This window comes from Scomber japonicus, chromosome 19 (genome assembly GCF_027409825.1).
Source record: "Scomber japonicus isolate fScoJap1 chromosome 19, fScoJap1.pri, whole genome shotgun sequence".
Lineage (NCBI taxonomy): Eukaryota > Metazoa > Chordata > Actinopteri > Scombriformes > Scombridae > Scomber > Scomber japonicus.
This window is the reverse complement of record NC_070596.1, coordinates 28,500,885-28,521,164: the sequence shown is the minus strand read 5'-3', so window position 1 is coordinate 28,521,164 and position 20,280 is coordinate 28,500,885. Positions and strand designations below refer to the sequence as shown.

Sequence of the window (20,280 nt, the reverse complement as noted above, 5' to 3'; positions counted from 1 at the left end):
AGTTGGTTGAGAATAAACTAAGACATAAAAAGAACACTTGTGTCTTGTGCTTTAGGAAACAGTGACAGAGATTTATCACCATTTTCTAACATTTTAAGAACCAAACAACTAATTGATTAAATCAAGATTGGGGAGCTTAAAAGATAGTTGCAGTCATAATCATAATTAATAAATAAATGTAGGGATCCTGTTTTGGCACCAAATGTTTCCTTTAGCACTGTATGTTGTCTGCTTTCTTTCAAGTCAAGTCAAGCTGCACAGTTATTAAAATACAATATAATCACACACAAATAAAGGAATAGTAAGAGCTCAATTTAAAAACTAAAATTAGAATAAGAATAAATAAACAAGAGTAAAAATAAAAAGTAAGAAGCCAAGGATTCGCACCAAGGAAAAAAAATCAATAATTTAAATGTTAAATTTAGTAAGTTGACGTATGAAGGAGGAAAGTTTCTCTGAGCTTCACCTTCTCTCAATCTCAATTCAACTTAAACAAATGCGATGTGGCAACTTCAGACTATTCATCCTTCACAACACGTTTCATAATAGAGGCCATCATCTTTTTGGAGGTCAGTTATAAAAGCAGCAGAAGTGACCCCTCACCCACTGAAAGGGGAAAACACTTCTTACATGTTTACAGCAGATAAAAACTCACACTTGACCATGAAGCAGAATACAAAGTCTGTGATATGCAATCAGTCAGAGATAACCACATCAGAGATCAGACCTTAAGGCACTAAAAACCATCTGAATATAAATAACATGTTCTTGTGCACTACTTTAATTTTTAAAGAAATGCTGCTTAAAGTCGTAATGGACACTTTTTATAAAGCAACACTGGACTTTACATCCAAGTTCTATATAAAGTTTATTTCTTTAGATGAGATTTTTACGATGCATCACTTAGTATAAGAGTATGTGTGTGTGTGTGTGTGTGTGTGTGTGTGTGTGTGTGTATATATAAATGCTCACTGGGTGGATGTCGATGAAGAGGCCATGCTGGTCTTCATTGGGACTGAGGCCCTGCACGTAGTCCAGCAGCACAGGATCAGCATTATAGAAGTGAGGATGAGAGATGAAGACCGGAGAGTCTGTAAAATGAGACAATGAAAGATTCAATGGAGCAAATTCAATGAAAAGCTGACTTTTGCTCTGAACCTATGTACAGTATGGCCAAATTTTCCAGCTACTTGAGGAAATGGACTATTAATTTGGATGCATTGGCTCCTCAACAGTAACCACTCAGCTAACAAAGAGTTCCAAGACAATAAAGTTCAAGATCAAAAAAAAAAAAAAGATCAAAAGAAAGAAAGACGATGTTACTTTGTGCAAATCTGCATGCAATAGAAATGAATCAAATATCAGAAGAAAATAAAGCAAACGTCTCCGGCGCTAGCTTCTCAAATGTGAGGATATATTGCTTTTTTCTGATTTATATAATTTCAAATGGAATATTTTTGGATTGTCAGACAAAATAACAGATTACTCAGTGAATCAATTAGTCAAGAAATGTAATCAGCAACTATTTTGATATGATAAAAATGATCTGATTCCAGCTTCTTACTCCTTACAAGACATTTGAGGACAACATTTTGGGTTTTGGGAATTTTTTTTTACCATTTTCTGACATTTTATGGACCAAACAACTCATCAATTATTCAAGAAAATAATCAACATATGAATCGATAATGAAGATATTTGTTAGTTGCAGCCCCACAAGATAGACTATTTAAGAAACATCACCTTCATGTCCACTTTCTTATATTTTAAAGTCTAAATGATAATACATGATATATTATATACACACATTTACTGACATTGACACCGAGATATGCAGATGAGCACTTTTCTCTTTAATGTCCCCAGCACAAACCTTTTTTTTTAACTTTTCAAATGTATTAAGGGTTTTTGTGTCTTGTTATTTGTGTAAATCAATGAATATGTGCTCACTGTGACGGCAGCTGCTGACATTCAACAGGCCAGACTGTCTACAGGGGCAGAAGCCTTCATTGGGAGCGTAGTCGGTCCCGTTGGCGAACAGCGTCTTGGGTGCAACGTATCGATACAGAGGGACACCTTTGAAATTACCAGGACGCTGGTAAACGAGCTCCATAGATCTGAAAAGTGGAACAAAGAGGAGATTTTAAATATATGAAAGGAATTACCTCAAAGAGAGAGCTGAGAGAAGAGTGAGACGCGTTTTTACCTGCAGGCGTCAGGGCTGTAGAAAGGTAAAGTGCTTTCTTTGGTCATGAATGGAGGCCACATCTGTCCAGCTGTTCCATTGATCATGTTGCTCTGGTGGGACCTCCAGTAGTCCAGCTAGTGACAGAAAGGACATCAGTAACCAAACCAGTAAAACAAATTTCTTATTCTAGATTTTTGGGGCCCTGACAGTAAACGCACAATCTCCTTTAGTTTGAGATCTAAATTGGGGGACAGCAAGCAGCCACTCAGGCAGGTAAAGAGAGAGTTATAATAATCAATTCTGGTGAAAAATAAAAGCATGTAGATCCAAAATAGAAGGGGACCTAGGAACGAGCCTTGAGGTACTCCACAAGACGACGTGTAGGAGCAGCATCTGCAACTCCTACGATGTGTTTTAGATATTATGATCTACTGAATCAATGAAGAGCTTCAGTTAAAGCGATGCTTCGGCGTAATTTCGACCTAGCGTCATATGCACCATGACGTCTATCTAAACACCATCCGTCCTTTCCGTCCTCTTCCGCTTATCCGGGGTCGAGTCGAGGGGGCAGCAGCCTAAGCAGGGAAGCCCAAACTTCCCTCTCCCCAGCCACTTCGTCCAGCTCTTCCAGGGGGACCCCGAGGCGTTCCCAGGCCAGCTGAGAGACATAGTCTCTCCAGCGTGTCCTGGGTCTTCCTCGGGGTCTCCTACCGGTGGGACGTGCCCTGAACACCTCACCAGGGAGTCGTCCGGGAGGCATCCTGACTAGATGCCCGAGCCACCTCATCTGGCTCCTCTCGATGTGGAGGAGCAGCGGGTCTACTCCGAGCTCCCTCCGGATGACTGAGCTTCTCACCCTATCTCTGAGGGAGAGCCCAGCCACCCTACGGAGGAAGCTCATTTCGGCCGCTTGTACCCGCGATCTTGTCCTTTTGGTCACTACCCAAAGCTCATGACCATTGGTGAGGGTAGGAACGAAGATCAACTGGTAACTCAACTATTTTCCGACCAAATGAAAATGAACGGCTGAGGCGCTGATTAGATAGACCTCATGGTGCATATGACTCTAGGTCGAAATTAAACCGAACCATCACTTTAAGTAATGTGACTATGAATAACTGCAGGTGTGATGTTCTCACCTCCGTCAGCCCGTTCCAGGAGTCGACTTTATGGACGTTCCTGATGTTATCTTTTCCGGTGAAGATGGTGAACAGGCCGGTGTTGGAGTTGTTAAACTGAACAAATAAAAAAACAACATGAACATCACACATTTTCTTTTTTATCTGCATGAGAAATTCAATTCAAGGAACTTCCTTCAACCTGTTTATTAGACCTAAAGGAAAGACATAATGTGTTTTGGTGACTGAGACCGAACGTAAACTTAACTATTCTTTGTTTTCTAGAAACCCCCACAGGGCATCTTTAAGGCTGAGTTCAGACAGTGTTGGCAAAGCGATGACGCAGAAGCTCTGGCAAAGAGTTTAATGTCATCTGGCAAAACAATGCAACATCAGGCAAGGTGATGCATTTGTCATTTCCACCAGACACCTGGTAGTTTACTGTTACGTTAGCAACATATTTCTATTTTTACTGCTGATTGAAAAGTAATCCAGTTGCCGTGACAACCTTAGGCGTAGTCGCTGGTATGTTTTTATCTATAAAAAGGCAATTTTAGGTAGACTGCCTTCTTATTAGTACAGCTCAGTATCAAACCTAAATACTTTTTGCTGACCAAAATGTACTGTTACTGAGTTCTTTGATCAGATACTTCCTGATTTTCAATTTAACTGCCAGTGTAAGATAATTATTGTACAGTTGTTTATGTTTAAAGAATATTTAACATTTTAAAAAGGTGAACTCAACAAATTTCCATCTTTAAAACATTGTTGGGAAGTAGGAAAAAAATCAATTTAACGCCTTTTGTGTGTGATATCTGTGGATTTGGATCATTTCCTTTTTTAAGAACATATGCTTTAAAACTTTCACTTTCACTTCTCCTTGATGCTGATTCAGCTGAAACCATCAAAACCACGGCCCTTGTGACTGTCCCTAAATGCTAGGCATGAGATGGGCAAGAAGGCCTTTATGTTTTCTGCAGAATCAGCTTAAACTCCAGGACCTAGTCTCATATATAGAGTTTAAAAGCATTCTCAAGTCAAAGGTTGTTAAGTCTATGGTAAATGGACTAAATGTACTAAATGTACTTATATAGCACCTTTCTAGTCTTTACGACCACTCAAAGCGCTTTACATTAAAACTCATTCACCCATTCATACACATTCATACACTGATGGCAGGAGCTACCACCAACCTGCTCATCAGGGGGAAGTCAACCATTCATTCTCATTCATACACCGTTGGCGCAGCAACAGGAGCAATTTGGGGTTAAGTGTCTTGCCCAAGGACACATCGACATGTGGACTGGAGGAGCCGGGAATTGAACCACCAATCTTCCAATTGGAGGACGACCGCTCTACCTCCTGAGCCACAGCTGCCCTATTGCAAATGTTTTTGACTGATAAAGGTTTTCTCCAATCACTTTAATTGACTTGCACTTTGACATGTCTATTGTCTAACTCTTTATTTTGTGATGTTGCAACCTTTGTTGTCTTGAAACTGTTCTGCTGCTGATCTTGGCCAGGTCTCTCTTGGTCTTGGAAAAGAGATTTTAATCTGAATGAAACTAACCTGGTAAAATAAAGGTTCAATAATAAAAAATTACATAATAAGGGTTTCTTCATACCATGCCTTGAAGCAACAAGCAGTTCCTGTAATAGCAAAACAAATCCTAGCTCAATATAAATTAATAAAGAAATAAAGATATCTGATTGTCTAACCACAGCGTTTTTGGCAGCATGGTGGACAAAAAAGTTGAACATTCGATTGTCTAACAGCACAAGAGGCCGATAAACCCTCGAAAATATGTTTTCATTCAGATGCTCACAGCATGTCGCTCACTGTGTGTGTTAGAGCAGCACAATAAATCAAAATACTACTGAAATACTATCACAATCTCAAGCTGGGTCTCTGTCTGTAAGTAAAATTAATATTCATTGGAAAATAGCATGCATACTAACATTTTATGTCTACTTTCATTCATTTGGTCAGTTTTTTTTATTTTTTTATGTTAAGATTTATTTATTTTTTGGGATTTATTTATATAGTAGCTGGCAGAGAGGCCGACAGGAAGCAAGGAGAGGAAGAGAGGGGAATGACCTGCAGCAAAGGTCCTGGCTGGATTTGAACCAGAGACGATGCGATTACATGGCCTGCCTTCCAACCTTTTAGTTTACCTTTTAGTCTTTTTTCTTTTTTATGTGGTTATATAACATCTTTTATTTTTTTTTTGTGATTAACAGTCAACCCCCTCCCCAGTCATCACCATCCACACTGATCCCTTCCTGGTTAGGGTTAGGGTTAGTGTCTACCATTGTGCTCCTTCATGTACAGCTATTACAGCTACGCTAACTGCATCAATATAGCCAAAGCATCAAATAATTATTAAACAATTAATATATAAATACAAAATAAATAAATAAATAGAAAATAGACACAGAAAATGACTCCAGACAAGATCAGTACAACAATTAAATAAAGTAAATACTAAAGGCAGGAGGTAATTAGTTAGCAAATAATAAAATAATAAATAAATAAAGAGCAATAATAGCAAAAGAAACAAAAAACAAAGCAAATATAAAAGAAGCACTGTCTTGTATTTATCCACAATGTCTGAAAACTTGCATCTCTCCACTATACGACCCTTTTCAGGAGTAATATTTATTAAGTATAATAACCCTGGTATTAAGAGTTATTGTGTCTTGTTATGTTATTTGTGTAAATAAATGAATATCTAACCCCCCTCCGTCCGTCTTGCATCCCCTTGGTTATATAACATCTTTGAAACCCTGTTATATACTTAACATATGTTCCTAGTCACCTTACGGCCTTCTGTGGCACAGGGGCCATAAACTCGGGGCTCCCAAGAGCATCATGAACGACATTAAAGCACCCACCTCAGCAAAGAGGCCAAACTTCCCCGTGGAGGGCAGCATGCCGGGAAGGTATTTATTGAGGAAATCAACCAGTCCGCTGTCATAACCCCACATCAGCTCTCCTACTGTTTTGGTGAGGAAGGGCCCCTCGTTGAAAGTCTTGAAGGTGGCGCTGATCATTAAACGGACAGCATAGGGCAGGTTTTCCATCATCACGGCTGCACCCTGAGAACAGATTGTTGGAGTTAACTGAGGAAACGACTGTGACTAAATTAACCAGACGTGAGTGTAAATAATCATCTTACCAGGACCAACATGTTAGGAATGGTGACCACGTCCGACTCGTTGCCTACAGACATCGAAGGCTCGAAGTAGTACTGTCTGTATTCTCTGTACGACACTGTATCGTTGGGGTGAAATGTGATGTTGTCTTTCTGACAGCGTTTTCTGAAACAAAAAAAGAAGAATAAAATAAAATACATGGATAATATCTTTGTTCTGTAACAGCTCAGGTAGACTGGAGAGCAAAAGCTGAGGTTCAAGGTTCACAGAATACTACTAATGCGATAAAGTGATAAAGAAGATTTAGTGTCGATAAGATAAGATACTAAAGTAAGAGAGAATACACCATTTCATTAAGAGATGGGTAACAACTATTATTAGTACAGCTTAGCACCTAACTTAACCCTCCTGTTGTCTTCGAGTCAAGGAAGGAAGGGAGGAAGAAGGAAGGGAAGGAGGGAGGAAGGGAGGGAAGGAGGGAAGGAGGGAGAAAGGAAAAGAGGAAGGAAGGAAAGAAGGAAGGGGGGAGGAAAGAAAGAGAGAAGGAGTGAGGGACGAAAGAAGGAAGGAAGGAAGGAAAGGAAAGAAGGAAGGAAGGAGGTAAGGAGGGAAGGAGGGAGAAAGGAAAAGAGATTTAAAAATGATTTCAGTTCTGCTGGTAGTTTGTTCCAGTTGTGTAAAAGCTGCTTCATCATGTTTAGTTTGAACTCTGGGCTCAACTATCTGACCTGAGTCAGTAGATCTCAGAGCTCTGGGCTCGACTATCTGACCTGAGTCAGTAGATCTCAGAGCTCTGGGCTCAACTATCTGACCTGAGTCAGTAGATCTCAGAGCTCTACTGGGTTTCTACTAACATGTCATTCATGTATTCTGGACCTAAACCATTCAGTGATTTGTAGACCAGTAGCAGAACTTTAAAATCTATTCTATAGCTGACTGGGAGCCAGTGTAAAGACTTTAGAGCTGGAGTAATGTGCTCTGATCTTTGTTCTGGTTCAAACTCGAGCTTCAGCTGTCTAATGCTTTTTTGTGGGAGTCCAGTCAGAAGACCGTTACAGTAGTCGAGTCTACTTGAGATGAAAGCATGAATCAACTTCTCCTGGTCTGTTTGAGACATAAAACCCTTCACTCTGGATATGTTCTAAGTACATAAACACACGGAGACCTGACTGGCTTTAATGGACATTGTCATCTCCAGTGGACTAGTGCAGGGATGTGATATAAGAATCATACTTTTATGGATTGATGAGTATGTTTGACATTGTTAGCTACTCAAAGTAAAATGAAAAGGAGAGCAATAGAAAGAAGACACTTAATCTGCACTTGTTATAATAAAAGGATAACTGGTACCTCAATAGTGGATTTGGACCATTTAACTCATTTAAAACTTTCTCCTTATGGTATTTTATCTAAGAATCTGTACATATACATGATCATGAGTTTTAATGCTGACTCAGCTAAACATGGGCGGAAACCATCACCACAAACATTGCAAAAGGCACAACCAAGTTTATAGCTGGACTCTGGAGGGTTTTTAAGTGAAATGGATACAAGACCGTCCAATGGTGTAACCTCATCAGTCAGTCAGGCAGTCATTTAGGGATATTTGTGTTTTCAAGGTTTTCTGGCAGCCACAAATTAGATAAGATGAATGAAAAGCTATCTGAACACAAGATGTGAAAACATTAACTTGATCCCTGAACTGTGAGGACAATGTGCTTTTATAACTTATGTTGTCATTCAAGGATAAGATATTCTATATTTCTCTTGTTTAACAAAGAACACTATTGTTGTTTTTCATTGTGCTTCTCTCTCCTCTCGTCCCCAACCGGTCGAGCCTGTTTCTGAGGGTTCTTCCTGTTACAAGGGTTTTTTCTTGCCACTGTTGCTCATGTGGGAATGTTGAGTCTCTTTAAAGTTAAAACCTGAAGAGTTCGGTTTAGACCTGCTCTATGTGTAAAGTGCCTTGAGATGACTCTGTTGTGATTTGGCGCTATACAAATAAAGATTGATTGATTGATAGATTGATATGGAAAGACCAAGACCAGTAATGGAACTGGTCTACAAACAAGTATTTTGTCTGATATATGTAGGGCTAGGTATTGTTTGATTACGATACCAGCACCAATCCAAGTCTCCTTAAAGTGATCCTGATACCAGTTGAGTACTTCATTAGATACCCATTGATAGTGATTTTAATTATGCAGCCCATACACCAATGGAGAGAGTAGACAGGAGTCCAGGATGTCTTGTATTGAAAAGGTTTATTTACTTGTACAAGGAGAAGTGAATGAATGATCAGTACACGTTATGTTCTGATGCTTCCTTCAATTAAAGACTTTAAACCACACAGATAATGCCCAAGGTTGAGCCATGCCCAAATATGTGCAGATCCAACACATCTACAATATACAGAATTTAGTCTACTGGTCTATAGACAAAACATTGCTTAGACCTTACTCAGGACCTTTGTCCTACATCCAACACTATATCAAACCTCTGACTCCAGCTGCCTCTACCCCATCCAGGGACAACAGTCAAAGACATATCTGACCTCGGCTGCTATAGCAACCCTATCAGAGTGCCTCCTGTTTTCCCCAAAAGGAGCAGACTCACTGCTTACCACTATCTCAAGGGGAGACAGTGTCTAAACATATCATTTGGTGAGGCCTTGCTATGACCGCAAAGCCTAGTTTGACCCAGTGCTGGTTAATGATGGAAAATTCCCTAACACCCATCATTGTTTTATCTGGTGTAACAGTCGTGTAGTGTAGACTCACATCCATCTCCGCCCAATCTTCTTCTTCTACTGTTGAGTTTTTTGGCAGTTTGGCATCTATAAGTGTGACTGTCCCTTTCCTCATCTATTCCAGCATCGCCATGGCCGACAATGGAAATGTTCCTGAATGTAGCATAGGGCTGGGTATCTTTTAAATAATGACGATATCAGTACCAATCCAAGTCTCCTTAAAGTGATACTGATACTTGCCGAGTACTTCATTAGATACCCATCATGCTTTCATCTGGTGTAACAGGCGTGTAGTGTAGACTCACTTTAGAGCGTTTAGGAGGCATGTTGGCTGCTGAACTGCAATAATTTCCAGTTTCAAGATCAAAAGACGCTTCCAGGTGGAGTGAGCGAACCATTCACAAGACGTATTTTGAGTCATGCATCCAAGCTCGCCCCATTTTCTGTAAGTCGGCAGTCCACATCGGCCTATCAAATGTAACGTATCCACCCTAATAATGCCCCCATATAGCAACACTTATGGTTAAAACAAGACCTTTCAATCATTCCCATCCACTCTAAAGACATCAGGTAAAATAAAGTAGGCAAAAATAAAATGGGACGAACATTAAACTATAATGTTGACGCCACTCGGCTGCGTTGGTGTAATTACCCTTTAAACTCACAGATTTGGGTAATTAAACAAAAAAAGCTGGTTTCTAATCCCATAAGTACTAGTTAGCTTCTGGAAATATATATACACACACACTATATATACCCTGTCATACAGTTACTCTGCAAACATAAATAAAACACACACACACACACACTTTTTGGCCCATGCACCTCTGAAATGAACCCGGCGCCCCCCAGACTAAATCCCACACACTTCACACTGCTGCCAGAAAGACTCACAGCAGCTACAGAACCAAATGTGTATTCATACGACGCTGAAACTAGTCCCCAACAATTATATACAATATATTTCCTCTTCTTTGAGTCATGCTCGCTAAAACAATGACAGAGCTCAGCTGTTTTAGGAAGTTACTGTGTCTGATTTACATAATTACAGTTTACATTGGTGAACACTTTTTTACATAGATGTAGGTTTTAAATAAGAACTAATGGCTTTGGTGCTGAAAGCTGCAGACTGTAGGGCAGTTAGAAAGTATGGACATGGGCTGGAAATGGGCAATTTTAAAATAACCCCCTTTTTCTGGAAATTCAACAGAAGTGTCAACGCCTACTAAATAATTGATTTCTGAGGCGGCTCTGTCGCAGATAGAAATGAAATTCTAATGAAAGCATTTGAGAGCTTATACCTGTGGCTTTCATGAGAAGTTGAGTGTATTGGTTTTAATGGTAGAAATGCGGTAATGCTTTCCCGGCTTACAGGTCAATGGAGAATTCACCAACTTCTCACTTGATTTCTAACCTCAGTAAACGTTTTCAAAATGTGTTTATGGTCTCAATCGCTAGTTTAAAGCCTTCTTCAATGCAGTATGATGTTCATTTGGGACATTTTGGCCTCCCTGATTTTATATGTGATGATAAAGCAGGGTATGCATTAGGGCGTAGCTACGTCCTGATTGACAGGTTGATTGACCAATGTCCTCGAGATCCAGACCTCGCAACAATAGCAACCTCCCCGCTCTGCCCATGGCTCCCAGCATGCACCTGATATTTTCAAGATGGCGCTGCCCAGATTAGAAACTATTGGCTTCCAAGCAGCAGTCCACAAACCAATGGGTGACGTCATGGATGTTACGTCCATTTCTTTTATACAGTCTATGAGTTGGACACTAAACATCATCTTAGTTCTAACACTTGAGGTGAACATATGTAAAAAATGCTGAGCGGCTGCATAAAAGGGCCAATTTAAAGATAAATAAGGAGTTTTTTATAACTGGAAATCATGCAAATATATTCCAGATTTAAAATACATACCTGGAAATTTGCAGAATGTGTCCCGTATAAATATAATATAAATAATTAAAAAAACATGAAAATGTAATAAATAGAATACTTGATTATTGTTTTAATTGTATAATATGAAGCACTTTGTAACTACGGTTTGGAAAGGTGCTATAGAAATAAAGTTAATTATTATTTTTTATTATAAATTACATGTAAATACACACATTTTAAGCTTTTAATTGAACATCTGAAATGAACTGAGCTCAAAGTTAGTCAAGTTGCAGCAGGCAGATGAACACGAAGAAGAAAACAAGAATCTGATGTATAAAATCTTTGTGTTACTGCTGCAACCTTTTTTTTTTAAAATTTACGACAAAGTACAATTCTTTTCCAATCTAGGCCAGCACATGTTTTTACGACGTGATGAATGATGCTTTACAGTGACAAGCCTAATCCACCCCCCCCCACACACACCCCTCCCCTCCATTACACATATGGAATAGTTAGAACAAAGTTTTGGATGTGAGGTTCGATTGCATTTGGCTTTACAGTGACCTCACATCTGCAGGAAAAGCACATAGTGTTCCCAAAAAGTGAGCCAATTACACACAAACTGTACTCTGCATTGCAAAGTCTGCAGCTTATGGCCCATATGGACCAACGTGGGACCAACGTGGGAGGTGATGCAATAAAAAAAAAAGGGCAAAGATTTGTTTAGTATGATATGCTCTGCTAAATGTGGGACACGGTGGGACACGGTGATCTATGCATTGAACTTCTCTAAGGTAAAATAGTGTGATGCTGCCCGAATGGTGTTACATAACTATACTGTATGTTTAGAGGAGGGGGGGGGGGGTGCAGGGGGTACAACGCATAAGTTACCACAGCTTTTTGGCAGCATGCATTGACCTAGATTCTTTAGATTTGTGTACTGTTATGTCAATGGAAACACAGTCCCAGCAGTAACATAAGGATGATATATAATGCAGATTCTTGCTCACTTTAAGTTGAGTTCATTAAATCTAATGTAAGTTTTCTTTAAATCTAATAATGATGATGATCTGTCTGAGATCATTGTCAAAACTTCATTAAATAATATTAATCAGGCTGCTGTGAGTCTAAAAAGTTAAATATTTGATGCTAATTTCTGTCAATAATGTTTCTTCCAGCTCAACATACTCTCTCTAAAAATGCTGATATGCAAAAAGTTGTGCATGCTCACTTTAAGTTGAGTTCATTAAATCTAATGGAAGTCCCAAAGTTTTATTTAAATCTAATGACTTCATCAAATCATATTAAGCAGGCTGCTGTGAATCTAAAAAGTTAAATATTTGATGCTAATCTCTGTTAATAATGTTTCTTTCAGCTCAACACACTCTCTTAACCATCCCACATCCAACCTCACCGAGCTCAACCACAGAGCAGTCACACGCCTCGCACAAGCAATAACTGACGACCCGGATCACCCTCTCCACCCTCTCCACCCTCTCCACCCTCTCTACCCTCTCTACCCTCACTTCACACTGCTGCCGTCTGGTCGCAGATACAGGACACGGAGATGGAGACGTGCTTCAGCAAGAGTTTGGTCCCGTCTGCCATCTCAGCACTCAATAACCTCCCCCAATAACCCCATATGGACCCAGCCCTCCTCAGTGTGATATATATATATGTGTCGGTTGTTCATGTCTGGTGGTGTTTGTGCAGTGTGTGTGTATGTATACTGTTCGTGTCCGGTAGGTCTCTGACAGATTGGGAAAACGAATTTCCCTTTGGGACAATAAAAGCTATCTATCTATTCTATTCTAAAATGCTTATATGCAAAAAGTTGTGCATGCTTGTATCTGTTTATTGTGATTAATGCAACATGATTCACTCAACTAACAATGCTGCTTCTCTCTTCTACTTATTACTGTAATAAAGAGACATGATCATATTACCTGTTCTTCTCTCCGTACACTGGCTCTCTGTCTGATTCCACATTTATTTTAAAATCTTATTGCTCAACTTTAAAAGCCTTGAATCAGCTTAGTGCCTGAATATACAGTATCTGATTTATTGATTCTCTCGGCCATTAAAATGCAGATATGGAGCTCAGACGTAAATTAATTAACTTATTCCTTTTAAATCTCTTCTTTAAAACTTTTCTCTTTGTGAAAGCTTTTGGAAATCCTCCTATTCATTTTATTGTCTTTTACATTCTCTTACCTGCGTTTTCTGATTTTATTTTATTTTTGTAAAGCACTTTGTAACTTTTTTGAGTTTATTATTAGTTGTAGTAGTTAGTTAGTTATAGATAATTAAGTGTTATTATTAGTATTATTATCATTATAAGTTTTAGATTATTAGAAGTTATATGAGACAAACTGCAATTAGGTCTGTCATTAAGTGTTTGCTAATAATTAAAAGACATTTCCAGGTATATAGATATTTTAAATCTTGAGCTCTACTGGAATATATTTGCATGATTTACAGTTAAAAACTCTTTAGCTATATCTATAATGTCACTCTTAATGCAGCCTCTCAGCTCAGTTTAACAACATTATAATCAGGCAACAAGTCTCAAACTGAAGATGAGTCAGTAAAAGCATCTTACGACACACAGGACAAAGTGTTCTGGTAACCTTTCTCCTCTAACACACACAGCCATGCAGACAAAACACTGTGACATAACTTTCCTGTATAGTGGAGAGCAGGAGGAGGAGGGGAGAGAGGGGGGGGGGGGGTAACCTAAAACACGCTGACCACATCCTGTAGTAGCATATGTTGACCTACATTTTTTAACTCGTAGAATGAGGTAACAGAAAGAGTTTATACATCTGATTCTTGCTCATTGTCTCCTTCATATTTAATGTATAGTGTTAAATAAAGAGTTTAATGTGCATGTTCATGTTTTTAAGAATGAAAGGAGACATATTCTGCACTTTTTATGGTCTATATTTTAAAAGTGAGGCTCTACTGGAATATCTTAGAATGATTTTAAGTTAAAAACTACTTATTTCTCTTTATACTGGCCCTTTACTGGAGCTAAGACAAGTCCTCGAGTCAAGGAAGGGAAAGAGGAAGAAGGAAGGAAGGAGGGAAGGAAGGAAGGACGGAGGGAAGGGGGGAAGGAATGGAGGGAAGGAAGGAAGGAAGGAACAGAGGAAAGACGGAAGGAGGGAGGGACAGAGAAAGGAAAAGAGGAAGGGAGGAAGGAAAGAAGGGAGGGAGGAAAGGAAAGAAGGAAGAGAGGAAGGAAACAAAGGTAGGAGGTAGGGAGGAAAGACGGAAGGAGGGAGGGAGGGAGAAAGGAAAAGAGGAAGGAAGGAAAGAAGGACAGAGGAAAGAAGGGACTTTCTTTCCTTTCCTTTCCTCCCTTCCTTCCCTCCCTCCCTCCCTCCCTCCCTCCTTTTCTCTTTCTTTCCTCCCCCTACCTTCCTCCCTTCCTTCTTTCCTCTGTCCTTCTTTCCTTCCTTCCTTCCTTCCCTCCCTCCTTCCTTCCTTCCTCACTCCTTTCCTTCTTTCTTCCTCCCTTCCTTTCCTTCCTCCTTCCTCACTACTTTCCATACCTCCTTTCCTCCCTTCCTCCCTTAACTGGAGGACAACAGGAGGGTTAAGGTGTGACGCTGTGGTTAAAGATCATGGTTTAGGTTAAAATCATCAGACATTGGAGACAAGTTTTCAAATCCCTTAAAGATATGCAACCTTTGTTGTCATGGCAACAGTGAACACCACCATTAATTGACATGAGCAAGATTAAGTCGATTAGAGATTCGATTATGTTTCGATTAATTTCCCAGCACTAACTCAAATACTCTCATACTTTCAGCACCAAAGCCATTAGTTCCTATTAAAGACATATGTATTTTAAAAACCCTTATTTGTCATTATTTCTCTTTATACTGGCTCTTTATGCCTCTCAGCCTCTCAGCTCGGTCAAATTATATCAGACAAGAAGCCGACTTGTTAAATGCATCTTGCAGCATTTTGCAGCTTGCAGGACAAAGTGTACTGATAGTGAGGCAAATGCAATATAGTGTAGAGATAAAGTACGGTTCAATGTATGTTGACGCTGTGTACCTGTACACATAAGGCCCTCTCTGCTCCACCATGGGCTTCTCTCCGTTCAGGATCTCCTTCGGGTTCAGGACGTTGAAGAAGTAGACGGACATGAAGAAGGGAACGGGGATATCCTTCCACATGGTGTAGGACAGGTCATTGCTTGGGTCGATCACAGTGTTCTGAAAATGGAAAAAAATAAAAAATAATAATTAAAGCTGCAAGTAGCGAAGAACGGGCCCTCCCCACCCCATGCATGTCGGTTTACAGATACAATAGGGCTTCAGGCTGTTCAGTGCTCGGGCCCTAATGATAATGATAATAATAATTAAAGCTGCAAGTAGCGATGAACGGGCCCTTGCCACCCCATGCATGTCGGTTGGTCAGTGCTCGGGCCCTAATAATAATGGTAATAATAATTAAAGCTGCAAGTAGCGATGAAGGGGCCCTTGCCACCCCATGCATGTCGGTTCGGTTGGTCAGTGCTCGGGCCCTAATAATAATGATAATAATAATTAAAGCTGCAAGTAGCGATGAACGGGCCCTTGCCACCCCATGCATGTCGGTTGGTCAGTGCTCGGGCCCTAATAATAATGGTAATAATAATTAAAGCTGCAAGTAGCGATGAACGGGCCCTTGCCACCCCATGCATGTCGGTTCGGTTGGTCAATGCTCGGGCCCTAATAATAATGATGATAATTAAAGCTGCAAGTAGAGATGAAGGGGCCCTCGCCTCCCCATGCATGTCGGTTGGTCAGTGCTCGGACCCTAATAATAATGGTAATAATTAAAGCTGCAAGAAGCGATGAAGGGGCCCTTGCCACCCCATGCATGTCGGTTGGTCAATGCTCGGGCCCTAATAATAATGATAATAATTAAAGCTGCAAGTAGCGATGAACGGGCCCTCCCCACCCCATGCATGTCGGTTGGTCAGTGCTCGGGCCCTAATAATAATGGTAATAATTAAAGCTGCAAGTAGTGATGAACGGGCCCTTGCCACCCCATGCATGTCGGTTTACAGATACAAAAGGGCCCTAATACTAATAAAAATAATTAACGATAAATGATTAAATCTACGTGAACAAACATACATTACATATATGTGGAGCTGAGCAGTGTCACATCTCAAATAAATAAATCATTTTGTCGATAGAAATCAGCTAAAAACCTGGAAAATATTAAATAAAGTCACTTTTTTAGGAAGTTGATATCAGACGGTTTCTGTCATTTTAGCTCATAAAGTGACTCAAAGGATTACTCAACTTTATTATTGACTTAATATCCACTTATATTACATTATTTGAACAATGGGACGATTAAGATCCTGTGCACAAACAGAATCAAGTCAATGACCTTTATTTAAATTACCAGTCAGCATGAGTTAATCTCACTTCCCAGTTAAATTCCTCTTTCTTCCCCAATCATCTCTGTTACTCAGTAGTCTTTATGTAATCTGCATTTTTTTGATTATTGACACAAACCTGATTAATTGATGAGATCAGCCGTAGTGGAAAGACAATACTCTACTGTACTCTACAGTAAATATGATTAGAGCTTTGATTGCATTGCAGTTAATCTTTTTTAAGGCTTGTTAATTATTGTTTAATATATATAATGCCCATTCAGAGTTCCTGTGTCATCTTTAAATTAAACATTCAACTAATGATGAGAAACCTAATTTAACTTCTTTTTTTTTAAACAGAGAAAAGCAACAAATCTTCAGCACTAGAAATACAAAATTAGCTCTTTTGCATCTGATTACTTAATAGGAAAATACTCTGTGACATGACACACACTATTACATAATGATGATTTGCAATTAAAGTGATGATGTGCAGAGTTTGGATCATCTTTTCTGTGCAGAATGACTTCAACTTCATTTATATAGCACTTTAAATCACTGCATAGTTGCACAATAATAATAATAGTGATAATAATTAAGGTATCAGTAACAGATCAGATATATGCTGATGCTGCACAATTCCTGCAAAAATTCATTCAACAACATTTAACTTAACTATGTTTTATTTGTATATGATGTTTTTAGCTTGTTTTAGCTTGTTTTTAAATTATATTTAATTTATTGTAGTATCTGAGACCTGAGTACTATATCTCGCTCACATGTCTGACATGATGATGACTGACAAATAAAGCATCTTGAATCTTGAACTTGAAGCTGAATAAAAGCAGGATTTCTAATGTTGCAATGAACGAATTAAAAAGCCACACACACACACACACACACACACACACACACACACACACACTGACAGCAATGTGAGTTAATATAATATAATCATCAGCTGTTTGTCTCCCTGTATGCACACATTACCACACACACACACACACACACACACACACACACACACACACTGACAGCAATCTGAGTTAATATAATGTAATCAGCTGTTTGTCTCCCTGTATGCACACATTACCACATACACACACACACACACACACACACACACACACACACACACACACACACACACACACACACACATATTTAGCCTATAAGTACTGTTTTCCTTACACGTGAGCTCAGCTGTGTGATAACCAAAACAACTTGACTCAGCACATTAACACACACACACACATTTACACACACACATTTACACACACATTAACACACACATACACACATAGCCTGTTTAAACGTGCTCAAACCGCCGCTTACCTTTACTATCTGGTCGTCGATAATTAAAGGTCCAACAAAAAGAAGCACCAAGCCGAAAGACACAGTTATAACACCTGCTACTATAAAACCTATAGCGAGTTTAAATTTATTTATGGCCATAGCTGCTTTCCCTCTTCTCTTCTCTTCTCTTCTCTTCTCTTCTCTTCTTCTCTTCTTTCTTCTTCTTCTTCTTCTATTTGTTGTTGTCACTGAGCTTGTTTACGTGACGTTTAAATATGTTACGTAGCAGAGAGAGAGAGAGCTACGCTGACTGTCAGAGGCTTAAACTGTGTGTGTGTGAAGGCAGGTTCAGTCACTGTCTTCACTTCAAATCAATCATTATTCTGTCTGATCGATGGAGGTTGACCTGCTTCTGTTGTCGCTGTATTTATAGTCGGCTGGCCACGCCTCCTCCGCGCGCAAAGGATTATGGGAGTTGTAGTGTTGGGTAATACTAGGCTATAGGATTCCTTCATTCCTCGCGCTCGCTTTTTCTCTGGGCTCCTACTTTTATACAGTCTGTGTGGCTCTCATACATACACATATACACACACGCACGCGCGCACACATAGAATAGACACATGCACGCGCACACACATATAGAAACACACAGAATCTGGCTGTTATGTTTTAGGTTTAACATGCAGAAGTATAACAAGCTCATTGAGTAGAAGTATCACATATTATAAAATACTAAATAGCCTATCAATTAACCGATCATTCAATAAATCAATCAATTAAACTTTATTTATGATAATAATAATAATAAATAAACAATTGTAGAGAGATGATGAAGGAAGAAAAACAAAGAACAAATTACAAAGAAAAAGAAAAAAGTTTACTAAACTAATTTTTTACCTTTACTAAATGAATTTTGACTAAGTATTTTTTTTAATTTTACTAGATTCAGATTCAGATTAATTTTATTCTTTGTCCCAAAATGGCATTTAGAAAAAACAACAAACTATACACAATTACAAAATTAATTACTTGCAGTTAAAAACATGAATTTTTATAAAAGAAAGACTAATAAATACTAATAAATGGGGACTAGGATGGAGAAGGACTGTCTGGAAAGAAGGATAAATGAATGTTTGTACCGATGTTTAATTGCTTTGTTTAACACCTGCTTGTTATAAAATGCTGCAAGACTGGACTAAACTCCACTCCCACTATCTTACTGACCTTCTTCATAATCTCTCACAGAGCTTTCTTATCTCTGATGAGGAGATTTCCACACCAGCAAATTACAGAACATGTCAAAACTGACTCAATAAAATAAAAACTCTATAAAATAAAGTCAGAAGTGATTTGTCCACCTGGAACTTGAGCAGAGACTCTTTGATGAGAGTCAAAGAGTCTTTCTTTCCTTCCTTCTTTCCTTCCTTCCTTCCTTCTGTCCTCCTTTCTGTCCTCCTTTCCTTCCGCCACTCCTTCTCTCCGTACTTCCTTCCTCTTTTCCTCCCTCCCTCCCTCCTTACTCATTTCCTTCCTTCCTTACTTCCTTCCTCCATTCCTTCTCTCCGTACTTCCTTCCTCTCTTCCTCCCTCCTTACTCCTTTCTTTCCTTCTTTCCTCACTTCTTCCCTTCCTTCTTTCCTTCCTTACTTCCTTCCTCCATTCCTTCTCTCCGTACTTCCTTCCTCTCTTCCTCCCTCCTTACTCCTTTCTTTCCTTCTTTCCTCACTTCTTCCCTTCCTTCTTTCCTTCCTTCCTACCTTCCTTCCTCCAATCCTTCTCTCCTTCCTTCCTACCTTCCTTCCTCCAATCCTTCTCTCCTTCCTTCCTACCTTCCTTCCTCCAATCCTTCTCTCCTTCCTTCCTTCCTTCCTACCTACCTTCCTGAAGTGTTCAAATCAAACTCTAGCTGATTATTAATCACAGTTTGTACTTCCTGTCCTTTAATTACACCACATAGAGAGGAAGGGGGAAGACATTTAAAATCTGTGGACATGTCTTTAGTTTTATTGATGTTTAGATGCAGAGAGGAATCATCACACCTGGACAGGAAATCATGACAGCTGATTCTCCTGAGAGTTAAGAAAGCTGACGATGACGCAAACTTAATAATAATAATAATAATGTATCTATTTACTAAGCTAGAGTGTGACTTTTTCTATCTATCTATCCACCTATCTATCTCTCTCTATATCTATCTATCTATCTATCTCTCTCTCTCTCTCTCTCTCTCTCTCTCTCTCTCTCTCTCTCTCTCTCTCTCTCTCTCTCAGTGTTATACTCTCACTGAGGACTTTATTAGAAACATCTGTACAATTTAATGCAACTCAATACAAACACTCTCAGTATAATTTCTTCCTTCTGTCCTTCCTTTCATCTGTCCTTCCTTTCTTTCTTCCTTCTGTCCTTCCTTCCTTTCTTCCTTCTGTCCTTCCTTCCTTTCATCTGTCCTTCCTTCCTTTCTTCCTTCTGTCCTTCCTTTCATCTGTCCTTCCTTCCT

At 39.3% G+C, this 20,280-nt stretch overlaps 1 protein-coding gene across 1 annotated transcript; it reads right to left on the bottom strand.

The window, feature by feature from the left end:
• Positions 1-570: 570 nt before the first annotated feature.
• scarb1 (scavenger receptor class B, member 1) lies at positions 571-17,979 on the bottom strand. The gene is made up of 9 exons (XM_053339546.1): positions 17,823-17,979; positions 15,167-15,327; positions 6,486-6,627; positions 6,202-6,405; positions 3,328-3,423; positions 2,207-2,322; positions 1,951-2,117; positions 973-1,091; positions 571-606 (listed from the first exon to the last, which is right to left on the bottom strand). The coding sequence occupies exons 1-9, from the start codon at positions 17,940-17,942 to the stop codon at positions 571-573; spliced, it is 1,161 nt and encodes a 386-aa protein (XP_053195521.1). The 5' UTR covers positions 17,943-17,979.
• Between the last annotated feature and the right edge of the window lie 2,301 nt (positions 17,980-20,280).